This window comes from Colobus angolensis, unplaced genomic scaffold (genome assembly GCF_000951035.1).
Source record: "Colobus angolensis palliatus isolate OR3802 unplaced genomic scaffold, Cang.pa_1.0 Scaffold51, whole genome shotgun sequence".
NCBI lineage: Eukaryota > Metazoa > Chordata > Mammalia > Primates > Cercopithecidae > Colobus > Colobus angolensis.
In genome coordinates this window covers 21,506-40,667 of record NW_012118599.1, presented here as the reverse complement: position 1 = coordinate 40,667, position 19,162 = coordinate 21,506, and the positions used below count along the sequence as shown (strand labels likewise).

Genomic DNA, 19,162 nt, shown 5'->3' with positions numbered 1-19,162 from the left:
AGTGAGCTGAGATCCGGCCACTGCACTCCAGCCTGGGCGACAGAGCGAGACTCCGTCTCAAAAAAAAAAAAAATAAAATAAAATAAAATAAAATTGGACCAATAATAAAAAATCTGCTGGGCACAGTGGCTCATGCTTGTAATCACACCACTTTGAAAGGCCAAGGCAGGAGGACTGCTTGATCTCAGAATTCAAGATCAGCCTGGGCAACAACACAAGACCTTATATCTATTAAAAATAAAAAGAATTAACCAAGTGTTGTGACACGTGCCGGTAGTCCCAGCTACTCAGGAGTCTGAAGCAGGAGGATTGCTTGAGCCCGAGAGATGGCGGCTGCAATGTGCTGTGATTGCACCACTGCACTATAACCTGAGTGACAGAGAGAGACCCTGTCTCAAAAACAAACAGCAACAACAACAACAACAACAAAAACTACCAACTAAAAACACCCAGACCAGATGGATTCATAACCAAATTCTACCAGACATTCAAAGAGGTGCTACCAATTCTACTGAAACTATTCCAAAAAATTGAGAAGGGAAGGACTCCTCTCTAGCTCATTCCACAAAGCCAGCATCACTCTGATACCAAAACTTTGCAAAGACACAATTAAAAAAGAAAACTACAGGCCAATATCCCTGATGAACATAGATGCAAAAATCCTCAACAAAATACTAGCAGTTCAAATCAAACAGTGCATCAAAAAGTTAATTCACCACTATTAAGTAGGCGTCATTCCTGGGATATAAGGTTGGTTCGACATACACAAATCAATAAATGTGATTACCACATAAACAAAAGTAAAAACAAAAACCTTATGATCATCTCAATAGATGTGGAAAAAGCTTTAAATAAAATCCAACATCCTTTCTTGATAAAAACCCTTAAGAAACTAGGCATCAAAGGAGCACACCTGAAAATAATAAGAGCCACCTGTGACAAACTCACAGCCTGTTCATACTGAACAGGTAAAACCGGAAGCATTGCTCTTGAGAACTGGAACAATACAAGGATGACCACTGTCATCACTCCTATTCAACCTAGTACTAGAATTGGTAGCTAGAGCAATGAAGCAAGAGAAAGAAATAAAATGCATCCAAATAGGAAAAGAAGTCAAGCTATCTCTCTTTGCTGACAATATAAGTCTATACTAGAAAACCCTGAATATTCTGCCAAACATTTCCTGGAAATGATAACAACTCTAGTAAAATTTCAGGATACAAAATAAATGTAGGGCAGACGTTCTTCACCGAGAGTCGCCAAGGTTTGCTGCTTCAACAGTGCTTGGATAGAACCCGGCGCTTGTCCCCCCACCCCCGCCAGCCGCCCATAACCAGCCCTCCGCCACCCGCTCACCGCACCCTGGGACCGTGGCAAGGCCTCCTCCGCCGCTCCAGCGCCGCGTAGCCACTGCTACCGCCATGACTACCACGTCCCCCTCGCAGGTGCGCCAGAACTACCACCAGGACTCAGAGGCTGCCATCAACCTCCAGATCAACCTGGAGCTCTACACCTCCTACACGGGCTAAATGCAATGGAGTGGGCATTACATTTGGAAAGAAAAAATGTGAATCAGTGACTACTGGGACTGCACAAACTGGCCACTAACAAAAATGATCCCCATTGGTGTGACTTCATTGAGACACATCACCTGAATGAGCAGGTGAAATCCATCAAAGAATTGGGTGACCAGGTGACCAACTTGCACAAGATGGGAGCACCCGAATCTGGCTTGGCAGAGCATCTCTTTGGCAAGCATACCCTGGGAGACAGTGATAATGAAAGCTAAGCCTGAAGCTAATTTCCCCATATCCATGGAGTGACTTCCCTGGTGACCAAGGCAGTCCATACATGTTGGGGTTTTCTTTACCTTTTCTATCAGTTGTACCAAAACATTCACTTAAGTTCTTTGATTTGTACCATTCCTTCAAATAAAGAAATTTGGTACCAATAATAATAATAATGATAAATGTACAAAAATTAGTAACATTTCTACACACCAATAACATTCAAGCCAAGAGCCAAATCAAGAACACAATCCCATTTACACTAGTCAAATAAATAGATAAATAAAATACCTAGGAATACATCTATCCAAGAAGGTGAAAGATCTCTACAAGGAAAACTACAAAACACTGCTGAAAGAAATCACAAATGACACAAAAAAATGGAAAAACATTCCATGCTCATGGATTGGAAAAATTGATACCATTAAAATAAACATACTGCTTAATCTACCAATTCAACATTATTCCTATCAAACTACCAATGTCATGAACTGGAAAGCAACTATTCTAAAATTCATAAGAGACCAAAAAACAGCCTGAGTAACTAAAGCAATCCTAAGAAAATAGAACAAAGCCAGAGTCATCACATTATCTGACCCCAAACTATACTATCAATATAGAATAACTAAAACAGCATGGTACTGGTACAAAAACAGACATGTAGACCAATGGAACAGAAAAGATAACACAGAAATAAAACCATACACCTACAGCCATCTAATCATCAACGAAGTTGATAAGAATAAGCAATGGGGGAAGGACTTCTTATTCAATAAATGGTGCTGGGATAACTGGCTAGCTGTATGCAGAAAAGTAAAACTGGATCTTTACCTTTTACCATATACAAAAATTAACTCAAGACGGATTAGAGATTTAAATGTAAAACCTCAAACTATAAGAATCCAAGAAGAAAACCTAGGAAACACCATTCTGGACGTCAGTCATTGAAAATAATTTATGACTAAGTCCTCAAAAGCAATTGCAATGAAACAAAAAATTGACGTGTAGGACCTAATTAAACTAAAGAGCTTCTGCACATCAAAAGAAAATGTCAACAGAGTAAACAGAAAACCTGCAGAATGGGAGAAAATATTTGCAAGCCACACATTTGACAAAGGTTTAACATCCAGACTCTATAAGGAACTTAAAAAATTGAACAAGCAAAAAACAAATAATCCCATTTAAAAATGGCCAAAGACATGAACAGACGCTTCTCAAAAGAAGACATACAAGTGGCCAACAAACATATGAAAAAGTGCTCCACATCACTAATCATCAGAAAAATGAAATCAAAACCACAGTAAGATACCATCTCACACCAGTTAGAATGGCTACTATCAGAAAGCCAATATTAAATATACTGTTGTCAGTATATTTATGGACATACTGTTGTCCATAATGGCTGTACTAATTTATATTCCCATCAAGCATATGAGTTCCTCTTTCTCCACACCCTTGCCAGCATTTGTTATTTTTTGTCTTTTTAGTAGCAGTCATTCTAACTGGGGTAAGGTGATATCTTAGTATGGTTTTCATTTGCATTTCCCTAATGATTAGTGATGTTGAGCATTTTAAAATATACTTGTTGGCCAGTTCTGTGCCTTTTTTTTTTAGAGATGGAGTCTTGCTCTGTTGCCCACGCTGGAGTGCAGTGGTGTGATGTCAGCTCACTGCCAAGCTCCGCCACCTGGGTTCAAGCAATTCTCTTGCCTCATCCTCCCAAGTAGCTGGGACTACAGGTGCATGCCACCACGTCTGGCTAATTTCTTTGTATTTTTAGTAGAGAAGGGATTTCGCCATGTTGGCCAGGCTGTTCTCGAACTCCTGACCTCAGGTGATCCGCCCGCCTTGGCCTCACAAAGTGCTGGGATTACAGGCGTGAGCCACTGCACCTGGCCTTCTGTGTCTTCTTTTAAGAAATGTTTGTTCAGATTGTTTGCCCACTTTTTTTTTAAGTAATGTCAGCTTTCATTTTAGATTCAGGGGGTACATGTGCAGGTTTGTTACCTGGGTATATTGCATATTTTAAAATATTAAATATAGGGCTGGGCATGGTGGCTTATGCCTGTAATCCTAGCACTTTAGGAGGCCAAGGCAGGGGGATTGCCTGAGCTCAGGACTTGAGATCAGCCTGGGCAACAAGGTGAGACCTCATCTCCACTATAAATAATTAAAAAATTAGCCGGGCATGGTGACTTATTCTTATAGTCCCAGCTATGCGAGAGGCTAAGGCAGGAGGATTGCTTGAATCTGGGAAGTTGAGGCTGCAGTGAGCTATGATCATGTCACCACACTCCAGCCTGGGTGACAGAGCAAGACTCTGTCTCAAAAAAAATAGTAATAAAAATAGCACTACCATATGATCTAGCAATCTCACTACTTGGAATTTATGCAAGGTGAAGGAAATCATTATGTGTAAGAGATATCTGCACCCCCATGTTTGATGCAGCACTTTTCACAATAGCCAAGATGTGGAATCCAAGTGTCCATCAATGGACAAAGGGATGGAGAAAATGTGGCATATATATGTAGTGGAATACTATTCAGTCATAAGAAAGAATGAAATCCTGTCATTTGCAGCAACATGGATGAACCTCAAAGACATTATGTTAAGTGAAATAAGCCAACCACAGAAATATGAATACTGCACAATCTCACTTATATATGGAATCTAAAAAGGTTGATCCAGAAATAGTAGAATAGTGGTTATCAGAGGCTAGGAGGAGTAAGGGAGAGGGAGATAGGGAGAGGTTGGTCAACAGGTACAAAATTACAGTTAGTTAGGAGAAATAAGTAGTAAAATCCATAAAACCACAAGGACCAAGAAAACTCAAGAGAAGACCACACCAGATAAAAGATACCAATAAAATTTTAGAAGCTGAAAAGCAGATGGATGAGTGGTGACTGACTTAAAAATCTGAAAAAAGCTGAACTCCAGTATCTGTGATGGAGGTGGGCAGAAGACAGGGAGAGAAGTTAAAAAGAAATAGGCTAAATTACATCAAGAGCAAAAGCTTTCAGGAATTGGACCTGTGAAAGGAATTATGGTAGTACTGGTAGTGTGAAAACTGGAAAACTCATTGAAAAACCTATAGGAAGACACTTTCAGGCCAGGCACAATGGCTCAATCTTGTGATCCTGGCACTTTGGGAGGCCAAGGAGGGAGGTTTGCTTGAGGCCAGGAGTTTGAGACCAACCTGGGCAATATAGTGAGACTCTTGTCTCTACAGAAAGTAAAAACTGTAGAGACTCAGTCTTTACAGTTCTTGGAAGAAGCAGTGTGGCATAAGAGCAAAGAGGGAAAAATTTGAGGAAGCAAAGCACCTGAGTTCAAGCCCTGCTCTGCCACCTAGTGTCTGTGTAACCTTGTGCAAGTTGTTTAACCATGCTGTGCCTCCTTTTTTTCATCTCTAAAATGGAAATAATGGAAATAATAAATGTACTCACCTGAGTGACAGCGAAAGCATTCAGAACAGAGCCTGGCACATAGCAAGTATTTGTTGTTACAATGTTTGCTATCACAATTCAACACAACCAGCTTTGTAGATGTGTGACGTGCAGTTACATAAGGCCCTGCTCTTAGAAGGGCCCACATACTGGTTAAAGGCTCTGCTGTCACCATCTTAAAATTCTTTAGAGGTTTTGAACAATGAGCCCTGAATTTTTTGTTTGTGTTGGGCCCTGCAAACCATGTAGTCATGTAGCAAGTCCTGCAAGTCAATCAGGAAAAGGATGAATTACTCAACAATGTGTTGGGAAAATTGATATTCCAAGCTACCTTCTCATTTCACACCAGGTGGCTCACTAAGAACATAACTATACAGTTTAAATTAAAACTCTATGTTCTGATTTTGAATGGGAAGTACTGGTTTGAACACATAATAAATGTTGTCTTTAAAAAGTTATAGTTTACCCAAAGCAATGTGTAGATTGAATGCAATTCCTATCAAAATACCAATGACATTTTTCACAGAAATAGAAAAAACATTTTTTAAAATTTGTATGGATTCATGAAAGACCCTGAATAGCCAAAGCAATTCTGAGCAAAAAGAACAAAGCTGGAGGTATCACTCTGTCGCCCTCAAAATATACTACAAAGCTATAGTAGCCAAAGCTGCATGGTATTGGCTTAAAAATGACACATTAGACCAATGGGACAGAATAGAGAACTCAGAAACTAATCCACATACCGATAGTCAGTTGATTTTTGACAAAGCCACCAAGAAAATTCACTGGGGAAATGTAGTCTCTTTAATAAATGGTGCTGGAGCCAGGCACGGTGGCTCACACCTGCAATCCTAACACTTTGGGAGGCTGAGGTGGGAAAATCACTTGAACCTAGGAGTTTGAGACCACCCTGGGCAACACAGGGAGACCCATCTCTACAAAAACTGTTAAAATGAGCCTGGTGTGGTGGCACACACCAGTGGTCTCAACTACTCAGAAAGCTGGGTGGGAGGATTGCTTGAGTCCAGGAGATTGAGGCTCCAGTGAGCCGTGATCATACTACTGCACTCCAGCCTGGAAGATGGAGTGAGACCATGTCTCAAATTAAAAAAAAAAAAAAAAATCGTGCTGGGAAAACTGGATAATTATTTACAGAATGAAACTAGACCTGCACCTCTCATCCTATGCAAAAATCAATTCAAAATAAATGAAAGACCTAAATTTAAGACTCAAACAATGAAACTACTAGAAGAAAACATAGGGGAAACACTCTGGGACATTGGTCTGGGAAAATATTTTGTGAATAGGACCTTAAAATCACAGGCAACAAAAGCAAAAATAAACAAACATTCTGATTTTAAAATGGCCAAGACTAGAGGATCACTTGAGGCAAGGAGTATGAGACCAGCATGGGCAACATAGCAAGACCCTATCTCTAAAAAAAAAAAAAATTTTAATGAGCTGGGTGTGGTGTCTTATGCCTGTAATCCCAGCTACTTGGGAGGCTGAGATGGGAAGATAGCTTGGGTCCAGGAGTTTCGGAAGTTTACAGTGCACTGTGATCATGCCACTTTGTTCCTGGAACCAAGCCAGGTCCAGCTGTGTTTTCTCGAGGCCCAATAACAGGAAGCAGACAAACTAGGAAAGAAGGGAATTTATTGCTGTAACTGGATACAGGGAGAAGGCCAGAGATAATTCCACCAGACCAACTCAAAGTGTTGCAATTTTCTTAGTGCTTATATAGGTTGGGGTTATGTGCCTATGTGCAGTCTAGCATTGGCCTAAGTCTACTGGTAACTAATTTTGTTTCAACTAGAAGGTCAGAAACAAAAATGCTTGCTAAGTCTGATTAAAATGTCCCAGTACCTTCAAGGCCTGTCTACTGTGGTACCGGAGTGATTATTTCTATCTTATCTCCTTTACAGCTTGGTCCAGAGAGCTGCCTTAGACTCTCCAATGAATCTGTTCAAACAGCTGCCTCTGTTACCTTGACTCATCTCAGATACAGGTCCTGGCACTAGGAATCAAAGACTGTCTCTGTTATTTTGGCTTGCTCCAGGTTAGGGAGAAGCCCATGCAAGGCTCCTACTGATCATGTTTCATTTCTAGCTTTGATGTCTAGGCACTGATTTCCCTAGGTTTAACCATTTGCTCAATGTCAAGGCAGTGCTGTGGAAATCTGTCTGTGTAACTGGAGTGCTATGCAGGCCTGTCTGTGTGACTGTCATGCAGGCCTGTCTGTGTGATTGTCAGGGAGAACTGGCCTGCCACAACTTCACTCCAGCCTGGGTGACAGATAGAGACACCATCTCTTAAGAAAAGAAAAAAGAAAAAAAATGGGCAATCTGAACAGATATTTCTCAATAAGACATACAAATGGCCAACAGGTATATGAAAAAAATGCTCAGCATCACTGATCACCAGGGAAATGCATATCAATACCACAGTGAGGTAGCATCTCACCCCAGGAAGGATGGCTATTATCAAAAAGACAAAAAATAACAAATTCTGGTGAAGATGTGGAGAAAAGCGAACTCTTATACACTGTGGGTGTGAATGTAAAACAGTACAGCCACTGTGGAGACAGCATGGTTCACAATTGATAACGTAGGGAATCAACTTAAGTGTCCAACAAGAGATGAATAGATAAAGAAAATGTGGCATATATACACAATGAAATGTTATTCATCTGTAAACAGAATGAAATCCTGTCATTTTTGGCAACAGGGATGATCATTATGTTAAGTGAAATAAGCCAGGAATAGAAAGCTAAACACTGCATGTTCTCATTTGTATATGGAAGCTAAAAAAAAAGGTTAATCTCGTAAAACTAAAAAGTAGAACAGAGGATACGAGAGACTGGAAAGGGTAGGGGGAAGGGAGAGGTAGGGAGAGGTTTATTAAAGCATATAAAATTACAGCTAGATAGGAAGAATACGTTCTAATGTTCAATATCCCTGTGGGATTACTATAGTTAACAATAGTATATATTTTCAAGTAGCTAGAAGGAGGATTTTGAATGTTCCCAACATAAAGAAATGATAACTGTTTGTAGTAATAGATATGCTAATCACCCTGATCTGATCATTATACATTATATGTATCAAAACATCATTATTTGCCCTATTAATATGTATAATTAAAATATTAAATAAAATCAAATTTTAAAAAGTTTTCTAATATGGTTCCCTGAATAGTCCTAAAAACAGGAACTCAATAGCCAAGAGCACTCCTAGCAATTAGATGTGCCCTTGTAATATCATTAACCATTAAATGGAACGATGACTCCTTGGATAAATGGCAGACTCCATGTCTTACATACGAAATGTACAGAATAAGACTTGTGAAGAAGCTTAAGCAGGAAATATACAGGAACATCTTGTCATATCAGAAAGCAAGGAAGTTAGAACATGCAGATGTGTTAACTAGAAGAGCTTCCCACAAGCCAAAGATGGGACAGTTTGAGCATCAATAAGAATGACAACCACAATAGATAAATACATATTGTATTAATGTATGTTTAAATGCATGAGTTCATAGTGGTATTCAAAAAAGAAAAGAAGTAATGATCATCTGAAAACAACAAACTCGTAATTTTGAAAATTGGCACATACAAACCAAAATCAAGCATGTATCCTGCCATTACTATATGAAATGAACGTCTGGGTAACCAAACAGTTGATAAGAGGAAGTTTCCCTTTGTAGAACTCCAGCTAATAAATGAAGAAGAAAATTACTAGAATGTCACTATTTTGCAACCCATTGTGACATAATGAATCTATGCAGTGATCATCCATAGCTGCTGAGATGACAAAAAAGCTAGCCAGGCATTAAATGCCACCGGATGGAAGTTAAAAATACTGCCTGAATCTGATCAAACCTTCACATCTAACTACCAATCTACATCAAATACAGGGAACCAAAGAATATGCCAAATACCACCAAAGGGTGCAATCACAGCAAAATCCGACTATAGGAAATTCTCCAGGACAAATGACCCAGTTTCCACAATTAATAAATTGCAAGGGAAAAAACTAGGAAGGGAGTGGAAACCTATAGTTTATATGGAAGAGACAGCAACCAATTGTAACGTATAGTCCTTACTGGATCTTGATTCAAACAAACTGTTAAAAAATAAGACCATCAGAGAAATTTGAATATTGACTAGGGTTTTTAAAAATGATATTAAAAAACTATTGTTAACTATTTCTGGGTGTAGTAGTGGTGTTAACAGTTATATTTTTAAATACACCTTTTAGAGATGCCTACAGAAATTTTTACAGATAAAAATGAGATGATGCCTGTGGTTTGCATCAAATAATTTGGGGGACAAAAGGGATCAAGGTGTAAGTGGAATGAAACTTGCCATGAATTGAAATGGGAGAATATGCTATTTTTGTTTCTGTTTAAAATTTTCCATTAAAAGTTTAAAAAAATATATCCAGGAAAACAACATACTTGTGAAAAGATATTTAAACTCTACAAAATTATTGGTGAATATTTAACTGATCTGAGTGATGAATGACTTTTTAAGTATGAAACAAATGGAAAATATACTAAGAAAAGACTGCTACTTTCAACTAAAATGAAAGTTTAAATTGTGTGTGTTTAAAATGTTTTAAAATTAAAAGATAAACACTTTGAGAAAAATATTTGCAACTCAAGAAAAATAAAAGGTTAAAATGCTTAATATATAAGGGAGTTAATAATAAAGCTAATACATTCTGCTTATAATGTGCTAGGCACTCTTGTAACCACTTTACAAAAACCATTTCAGTTCTTATTAAATAGAAAAAGTACCAAGATCCCATGCTCCAATAGATAATTGATAGAAGAAATTCTAATAATCAATAAACAAATTACATTTAACTTCACAGTAATTAAATAATTGTAATTTAAAATGTACTAAGATTTTAACCTATCAAAAAAATGAAGATGGTTGTTACTGATTAACACCTGTTGTTGGTGGCACAGTGATATGGTCAATTTCTTATATTGCTGGTGGGAGTATAAGTTGGAAAAATCTTTCTAGAGAGCAATTAGCAATATGAATTGAATCTTGAAAGCATTTATATCTCTTAATGCTGTTATGCTCTCAGGAATGTGTAGCATTGACATGATCAGAGGTGCATATGAAAATGTAGATGCAAGAAGGTTTATCAAAGCTTTATTTGTAATTAAGAAAATTGGGCCTAGCAAAGTGGCTCCCCACTGTAATCCCAGCACTTTGGGAGGGTCACTTGAGCCCAGGAGTTCGAGACCAGCCTGGGCAACATAGGGAGACCCCATTTCTACAAAAAATAAAAATATTAGCTTGGCAGACCCAGCTACTTAGGAGGCTGCGGTGGGAGGATTGTTTGAGCCTGGGAAGTCAAGGATGCAGTAAGCTGTGATCATGCCACTCTACTCCAGCCTGGGTAACAGCAGGGCCCTGTCTAGAAAAAGAGAGACAGAGAGAGAGAGAGAGAGAGAGGGAGGAAGGAAGGAAGGAAGGAGGAAGGAAGGAAGGAAGGAAGGAAGGAAGGAAGGAAGGAAGGAAGGAAGGAAGGAAGGAAGGAAGGAAGGAAAAAAAGAAAAGAAAAGAAAAAAGAAAAAAAGAAGCATTGGAAGCAACCTAATTTCCAAGTGAGAAAAGGAGCATTTAAAGAAGTTATAGGACCCGGCATGGTGGCTCACGCCTGTAATCCCAGCACTTTGGGAGGCTGAGGTGGGCAGATCACCTGAGGTGAGGAGTTCAAGACCAGCCTGGTCAACATGGTGAAACCCTATCTCTACTAAAAATACAAAAATTAGCTGGCATGGTGCACACCTGTAGTCCCAGCTACTCAGGAGGCCAAGGCCAGAGGATCACTTGAACCTGGAAGGCGGAGGTTGCAGTGATTCGAGATCATACCACTGCACTCCAGCCTGGGTGACAGAATGAGACTCTGTCTCAAAATAAGTAAATAAATAAATAAGTTACAGAACATGAATATATTGGATATTAGGGAAAATAGCCCATCAACAGGTGAATGGATGCATTAATTATGAAGTAATGGAATGTTAGCAATAAAAAGGAATGAATTATGGTACACACAACATGGATGTGTTAAAATATTATGTGGAGAAAAAAGACCAAAAAAAGGGAGAATATACTGTTTGAGTTCATTTATATGGAATTCTAGAACAAGTAAAATTTATCTACAGCTAAAGAAGTCAGATTAGTGGTTGCCTCTGAGGTAAGTCCAAGGATTGATTTAGACAGGATGTAAAGGAACATTCTGGGAGGATGGAAATGTTCTATATCTTGATTAGGTGTGTTTTAAATGGGTGCACCCATTTGTCAAACTCGTCCCCTTTACCTATGTTGTAATTTCTGCTCAGACTTCATGTAAGGTTTTGCCTTTAACTGTATGTAAATTAGACCTTAAAAACTCATATTTTCGGCCGGGCGCGGTGGCTCAAGCCTGTAATCCCAGCACTTTGGGAGGCCGAGACGGGCGGATCACGAGGTCAGGAGATCGAGACCATCCTGGCTAACACGGTGAAACCCCGTCTCTACTAAAAATACAAAAAACTAGCCGGGCGAGGTGGCGGGCGCCTGTAGTCCCAGCTACTCCGGAGGCTGAGGCAGGAGAATGGCCTAAACCCGGGAGGCGGAGCTTGCAGTGAGCTGAGATCCGGCCACTGCACTCCAGCCCGGGCGACAGAGCGAGACTCCGTCTCAAAAAAAAAAAAAAAAAAAAAAAAAAAAAAAACTCATATTTTCCAAGAAGATTTAATAAAACAGGCAAAATATTCACGTTACCATTTTAATTGGAAAAAAAGACGCATGATACAATGCAATGTATACAACATGGTTCTAATTACGTTAAAGAAAATACGTTAATAAAACTAGAGATACATAGGCAGAAATAACAAGAATGATGTATGCCAATGAACATATACAAACATAATTTGAAAAAAATAGTAAATATTCTTGTAGTCCCACTTCATACCAAATTCCCTTTTTCTTCTTATGTTCTAGATTTCACCTTCTTTCAGTTCCTCATATGAAGAAGTTGCTATTCCCATGCCTCTAATGACCCCCTCATTCTCTTCAGCAATTTAATCCCTGCTCAGTCTTAAGTTGTCCGATGAATCTTGACTTCCTCAGAGGAAGCCCTGCTTGCCCCACCCAAGTCAAGCCCTCCCATTCCCCAGGCTGGGTCAAGCACCTTATGCTGCTGCTTTGTGCCATTTAAGAATTGTGATTTTTTATTTTTTGCATATACCTCAGGTAAACCAAACTGCAAAGTTAAGGGCAGTGTCCTCCACACTGCCAAGAGTGCCTAATACTTCTGACACCAACTACACATGCAGGAGTTTCCCAAAACCACCCTCATATTCAATAATTTTCTATAATAGAAAAACTCACAGAACATTCGTTACAAGGAAAGGATACAAATTAGAATCAGCCAAAGAAAGAGGGCAGAGTCTGGGAGGTTTCCACATGTGTCAGGCTTTGGTTGTCTCAGGATGCCTTATGCCCATAGCATCTATATGTGACAATCCACATAAAGTATTGTCTATCCAGGAAGCTCACCAGAGCTCTACTGTCCAAACTTTTTATTGGAGCTTCATAATGCAGCCATGATTGATCGGTTGATTGCCTGCCCATGTGGTTGAACTCAGTCTCTAAATCATATGGTTGGTCTTTCTGGATTTCAGGCTGTGGCCAGCTGCCACCCTAAGGCTATTGCATGTGACTTGGCTCCACCATGAGTCAGCTTATTAGCATAAAATATCAGGCATGGTCCCAGGAGCTCATGATGAGTGGTGAAGACACTCCTGTCAGTCAGGAAATTCCAAGGATTTAACAGTTACTTCCCAGGAACTCGGACAAAGGCCAGATCGTTCTCTGAGCAGGGCAAAATTCTTGCTACACAGGCTGGTTTGTAAATAAGTCTCCCCTTCACCCCTCAGACTGTAAGCTCCAAAAGGACATGGATCACATCTGGTTTTGCTCCCAGTTTTATCCCTCACACCTAGCATAGTGGTTGGCAAATACTGAGAATCTGCATAACATGGACTTGGGAGGCAGCCAGTCTGAATTTGAATCTTGGCTCTTCTCTTCACTAACTGTGTGTGACTCTGGATGAATTACTTAACTTCTTGTTGCCTAACTGACTTCATCTGGAAATGAGAGGTAAAGATAATACCTATCTCAGAGAGTTGCAATGAGTATTGGATGAAAGAACATCAGTTAAGATCTCAGAATAGTGCCTGGCACAGAGATAAAAAAAAACTAGATAAATGTTTAATATTATTAAATACTCAATAAGTAATTACTGATGGAATAAGTGTCTGGCACATGAGAGGTGCTAATAAATGTTTTTGAAAGAACAGAAAATAATATTTTCTTCTTTAGTGGATTTTCCTTTAGTATAGTATCATATACCCATATATACTGATTTGCACATTATTAATTATTCTAAAATTGTAGCTCAATAATATGCTTAAGAAAAGTATAAAAAAAGTTTCAGAGTTTTTTCACCTCTCCAGCAGGCTGTTCCCTCAACCACGTAGTGAGGAACTGAATTAGACAAGGTTCAAGATCTCTTCCAACTCCAACAACATGTTATTTGTCCTTAGGAAACAAACTAGATATAACAACAGAGAAAACCATTTTACATGGAGGCATGAAAACTTTGAATGTGTAAGTTTCCATTTTAAAAAAAGGAACAAAGAAAATATTCCATGATTACCAAAATTCATCTTTAATATATCACAACACAAGTTTGAATTGTAACAGTACATTTTTAATAATTTGATGAAATTTGACTCCCTTGTAAACCATACATGGTCATAGAAAATTTATTTTCATCTGCGAAAAATGGCTAGTTTTATCTTGGCACATAAACAGGCCTAATGTAAGCTTCTAGAAGGTTATTGATTATAGAATCAGTAATAGCTCCAAACAAGAGATTCAACTCAACATCTTCAAATAAAACCCCAACAACTAGAAAAAAAAGAATCAACTTTTAAAACATTATTACAAAGTAATGCACATTCATTTAACTGCAAAAACCAAATGTTTTTCCATTGCTTTATTATTATTAAGCAATTACTAAATTATTTAATAATAAAAGTAAATATGTTCCAAACACCTTTCCTGCCATGTTTATTTTCCAAAGACAGCAAATGTTAACAGTTTGTTCTGCATATTTCTATGCACATACACTCAACAAAAAAAAATGTACATATGCACCTTTTACCAATGGTATTTGTAAAGTGTACTTTTTCTTGCCATTTTAGTGTTACCACAAGCAGTCACCCAGTTTGAAGAATTGGTTGGTATGGCTGAGGCTCTGCTTAAGGGTGGAGGAACCATGTCTACATCTGCATCCACCCTCTGGAGAGCAACAAACAACTCCTCGCCAGATTCATTTGCCTCAACATGCAGTAATTCTAACTCCAGTTCACCAGATTCCTTAAAGCCTGAAGAAGAGCATCAGACTGATGAGAAACAGGTCAGGTGCAATAACCACCTTATTGTTCTTTGGAATACGGTTAAATAAAAAATTTAAATAAGGGTAGACAATGATCATTGTTTTATCAGATAACTATTGGATAAACTAGTTTTATGCAATAGGAATATTACAATTCTTTTTTTTTTTTTTTTTCTAAACAATTCTTAAGTATAATTCTTAAGTACTACAAAGAAGAGGCATAAGGTGACTGGGTGTGGTGGCTCACCTCTGTAATCCCAGCACTTTGGGAGGTTGAGGCAGGCAGATCATGAGGCCGAGGCGGGCAGATCACGAGGTCAGGAGATCGAGACCATCCTGGCTAACATGGTGAAATCCCATCTCTACTAAAAATACAAAAAAAAAAAAAAAAAATTAGCCGGGCGTGGTGGCAGGCACCTGTAGTCCCAGCTACTTGGGAGGCTGAGGCAGGAGAATGGTGTGAACCCAGGAGGTGGAGCTTGCAGTGAGCCGAGATCGCGCCACTGCACTCCAGCCTGGGTGACAGAGCAAGACTCCATCTCAAAAAAAAAAAAAAAGAAGCAGCATAAGGTGCTTGACCTAGCCTGGGGAAAGGGAAAGGAGGGCTTGCCTTAGGAGGGGCAAGAAGATCTTCTCTGAGGAAGTCAAGATCAATCTGAGAACCAAAGGCATAAAACTGTTGTCCTTTTATAATAAAAACTAATATTTGTGAAACAAATACCCAGTTTAGAACATTAAAGGCAAATTGGGGACAAAGATAAAGTTATTGAACTTTAAAATTCTTATACCAGTGACAGAAGGATACCTATGCATTCAGGATTATACAATTTTATATCATTGAGAGGTAAATTTCAGCCTCAGCATGCTGGCTGAACACAATTCTTTTTCTATTTTTCTACTTAATCAAGACACAGATGCTAAAAAGACAACGTTTTGTTAGAATCAGATAGTCTCAGTAAGTATACCATCAACAATGATAAATATTAACTAACAATCTAACGTTCAAAATATTTGAATCTTAGTGTATCAGTTACCTATTGCTATATAACACATTATCACAAATTTAGTGCTTTCAAATGACCCAAGTTTACTATCTTAGAGTTCTATAGATCAGAAGTCTGGTACAGGTCTCACTAGACTAAAGTCAAGGTGTTAGCAAGTGCATTTCTTTCTGGAAGCTCTAGGGCAGAATCTGTTTCCTGCTCACCCAGACTCTGGTAGAATTCATTTTCTTGTGGTTGTAAAACTGAATTCCCCATTTTCTTGCTGGTTGTAAATAGAAGGCCATTCTCACTTCTAGAGGCAATCATATTCCTTGGCTCACAGCCCACTTCTGCCATCTTCAAAGCCAGCAACAGCTGGTGAAGTCCCTCTTACACTTCAGTTCTTTCCTCCCTCTTCTGTCTCTTTTTCCTGATCTACCCTTTTGCTTCCTTCTTCTGCTTTTAAGAACTCATGTGATTAGATTGAGCCCACCTAGATAATCTAGGATAATCTCCCATCTCAAGGTACTTAGCTTTAATCACATCTACAGAATTGTTTTTGCCCTGTGAGGCAACAGGTTACAGGTTTCAGGGATTAGGATGTGACCTTTCAGAGGGCCATTATTCTTCCTACTACATTTACGATGAAGCACTGAGTATGGGACTAAGCCTGAAAGGAACAAATCCAGTTTACATGACAAGAATTTGTATACACCTTGGAACAAATACCCCATAAATAGTGAAGAGTATCACACAGATAACACTTAACTCTAATTCCTGACATGTAAAATATATATTAAATTAAAATGTAAAATATATATTAAAATATATATAATACATTACCTTAAAAAATGTTGACATTGTTTTCTTTTATGCCTTAACTCAATTAGTAATATATTTCTCCATATGGAACTTTCTTTTTCCAACTTCAACTCTTTCTTATCTTTTTAGTTTCAGATTGAAAAATGGCAGATTGCCCGTTGTAACAAGAGCAAGCCTCAGAAGTTTATTAATGATTTAATGCAAGTACTTTACACAAATGAATACATGGCCACTCACAGCCTGACAGGGGCAAAATCTTCTACTTCAAGGGACAAAGCCGTAAAACCAGCTATGAATCAGAATGAAGTTCAAGAAATCATAGGTGATAATATGATTGCGTTACATTGTCATATGAATTTTAAATCATGTTACCACTCAAGGTCAAGGTAGTCTTTCATGGTCCTTTTATTTTTTAAAGTTTTTTTTTCTAGGAAAGAAAAATCTCAGGTTAGTCTAATGCTCTCATTAAATATGGGAAATTTTATAGAAAAACTTTACATTAAAAATGGTTATTAAAATAAAACTAAGTTTTATATCACCAAAAAGTTTGAAGTCATACAATTTATAGCTTTGGAAATGTAAATTTTCACAATCTTTTAAAGTAAAATTTCAATAACAATTTCTACCTTGCTTTTGTTATATTTCTTATCTTTCATTCTAGAAAGATAAAGGCTAATTCGACCATCCTATTTGTGGTTTTTAAATTAATGAATCTCCTTAAATAAAATCTAGATTATCCAATTAATTTTTTGGCAACATCCAACAAATTTAAGAATTCTCTGAATCCCAGCTCCATATATGTCATTTCTTGATGTACAACAATGTCTGTCTTCCTGAAACAAAAAAACTACTACTTGTAACAACTGCAGTGAAATTATTTCCCTTGGCTCACACATACTGTTAGATTGACTTTAAAAGTTAGAGAACATGGCTAGGCGTGGTTGCTCATGCCTGTAATCACAGTGGTTTGGGAGGCTGAGGCATACAGACACAGAAAAAGATCAGTCAGAGTTTAGTTGTTTCAACTAATGTTGGGAATGGATAAAAATACATTCCTAACGTTTTAGAGCAAGAGGACTTATAGTTTAAAGCAAGTAGGAGGATTAAAGTTAATTGCTACCATAAGATCTCAGTTGATAATATAGATCTGCTGATATCTCTTGCTTTACTTAGAAAAACCTGCCTATATATTCATCTGTTTAAATATCTCATGGGTTTTTGGTCTACTTTTGTAAAATGGAAACAAAATGATAATGTAGAATACTTGATGTTTTACCTCAGTTCATATCCTAAGATGCAAAGGACTCATAAAGTTTCTTGCGTGTTGTTATTGGTTTTTTACAGGAGTAACAAAACAATTATTTCCCAATACAGATGATGTGTCAATTAGGAGAATGATAGGGCAAAAGCTAAACAACTGTACCAAGAAGCCAAATGTAAGCAAAAATCTTAACTCTCAGGATATTAAATAGATCCTTTTGGTAAGTCTTTTAAATCTTCAGTCCTTTCAATGTGGCAAGAAAATGTTGTAATACTTTTATCTGTGGAATAGCATTTTCCAATTACTCTGCTAGAAAATACTAGTGACCTGTGAAAGGCTAATAGGTATTCTTGGTGGCAAAAGGGGAGAACTTGGAACGGGGTTTAAATCTGGAAAATGCTGGGTTCAGTTTTTCTTTCTCAGAACTTCTCAGATATTTTGATACCCTTTTACCATGCCCATGTGCACCAGAAATCTCTAAGAAAGGGATATAGTGTGTAGTGTTTTCCAAATGTGTTTTACTGAGGAAATTTTTTCACAGAAATCCTGTTAACTTGGTGGTGATAGAATGGAGCCAAAGGAAGGACACATGACAATTTAAGAAGTATTTCTCTCTAAAACAGGAGATTTAGACCCTTGGGAAATCTCTTAGGTACATTGATGAGACTGAACTTGCAGCTGTAAAAGTGGTCTGACATTTGCCCAAACTATTGGCTGAAGTGTGGAGGGTTCTTCTCCACCATCCTACATGTTGCTTCTCATGGTCTTTAAATTTTTTAATTAGTTGTTATTGTTTAATAAGGATTTTTACCAAGATGCATGTCCTATACTAAGAAAAAGAATAATTTTTTGGTGAGAGTTCTAAAGTAAATATGCTTTCTAGTGAGGCCTTGACCCAGGCAAAACTGTGAAGTGGAATTTTTCTACCCAGTGTCCTCGCCAGCTCACTTGTACTTACCCTTCCTCTCTCTCTACTATTTTGATGGAAAATATATGAAACCATGTGTATGATTGCATTAACATTTTCACTGATTAATAGAGGCATGTGGGTAACACATGACAGTAAGGCCCACCACATATATTTCTTTTCTCCTTCCATTTTCCTTCCACTTCTATCTTTGACTTGTACTTTGCCTGTCCTCTGCCTAATTCCAGCCACTTTTGAGACCATTTTACTTGTCTTCATTTCTTCTGGCCATGTTTTAAATGACATGTGGAGCTGAATGTAATGCAGTAATCCCCTGCCCCCGACGCCCTACACATTACTGACTATCAGTCCCATCCTCCCCCCGAGAGGCTGAGGTGGGAGGATAGCGAGGTCGAGGCTGCAGTGAGCTGTGATGGTGCCACTGCACTCCAGCCTGGGGGCAGAGTGAGACCTTGTTTGCAAAA

General features: G+C 38.3%; 1 protein-coding gene across 2 annotated transcripts in view; it reads left to right on the top strand.

Moving 5' to 3' along the window:
* The window catches only part of BEND6 (BEN domain containing 6), a 73,703-nt gene that overhangs the window by 49,744 nt on the left and 4,797 nt on the right, over nucleotides 1–19,162 (top strand). For both annotated transcript variants that reach the window (XM_011960178.1, XM_011960179.1), the window contains 3 exons: nucleotides 14,511–14,725; nucleotides 16,639–16,831; nucleotides 17,854–17,990. In XM_011960178.1, the coding sequence (XP_011815568.1) occupies nucleotides 14,511–14,725; nucleotides 16,639–16,831; nucleotides 17,854–17,981 (536 nt within the window). In that variant the 3' untranslated portion in view covers nucleotides 17,982–17,990. The remainder of the gene's footprint in view (nucleotides 1–14,510; nucleotides 14,726–16,638; nucleotides 16,832–17,853; nucleotides 17,991–19,162) is intronic.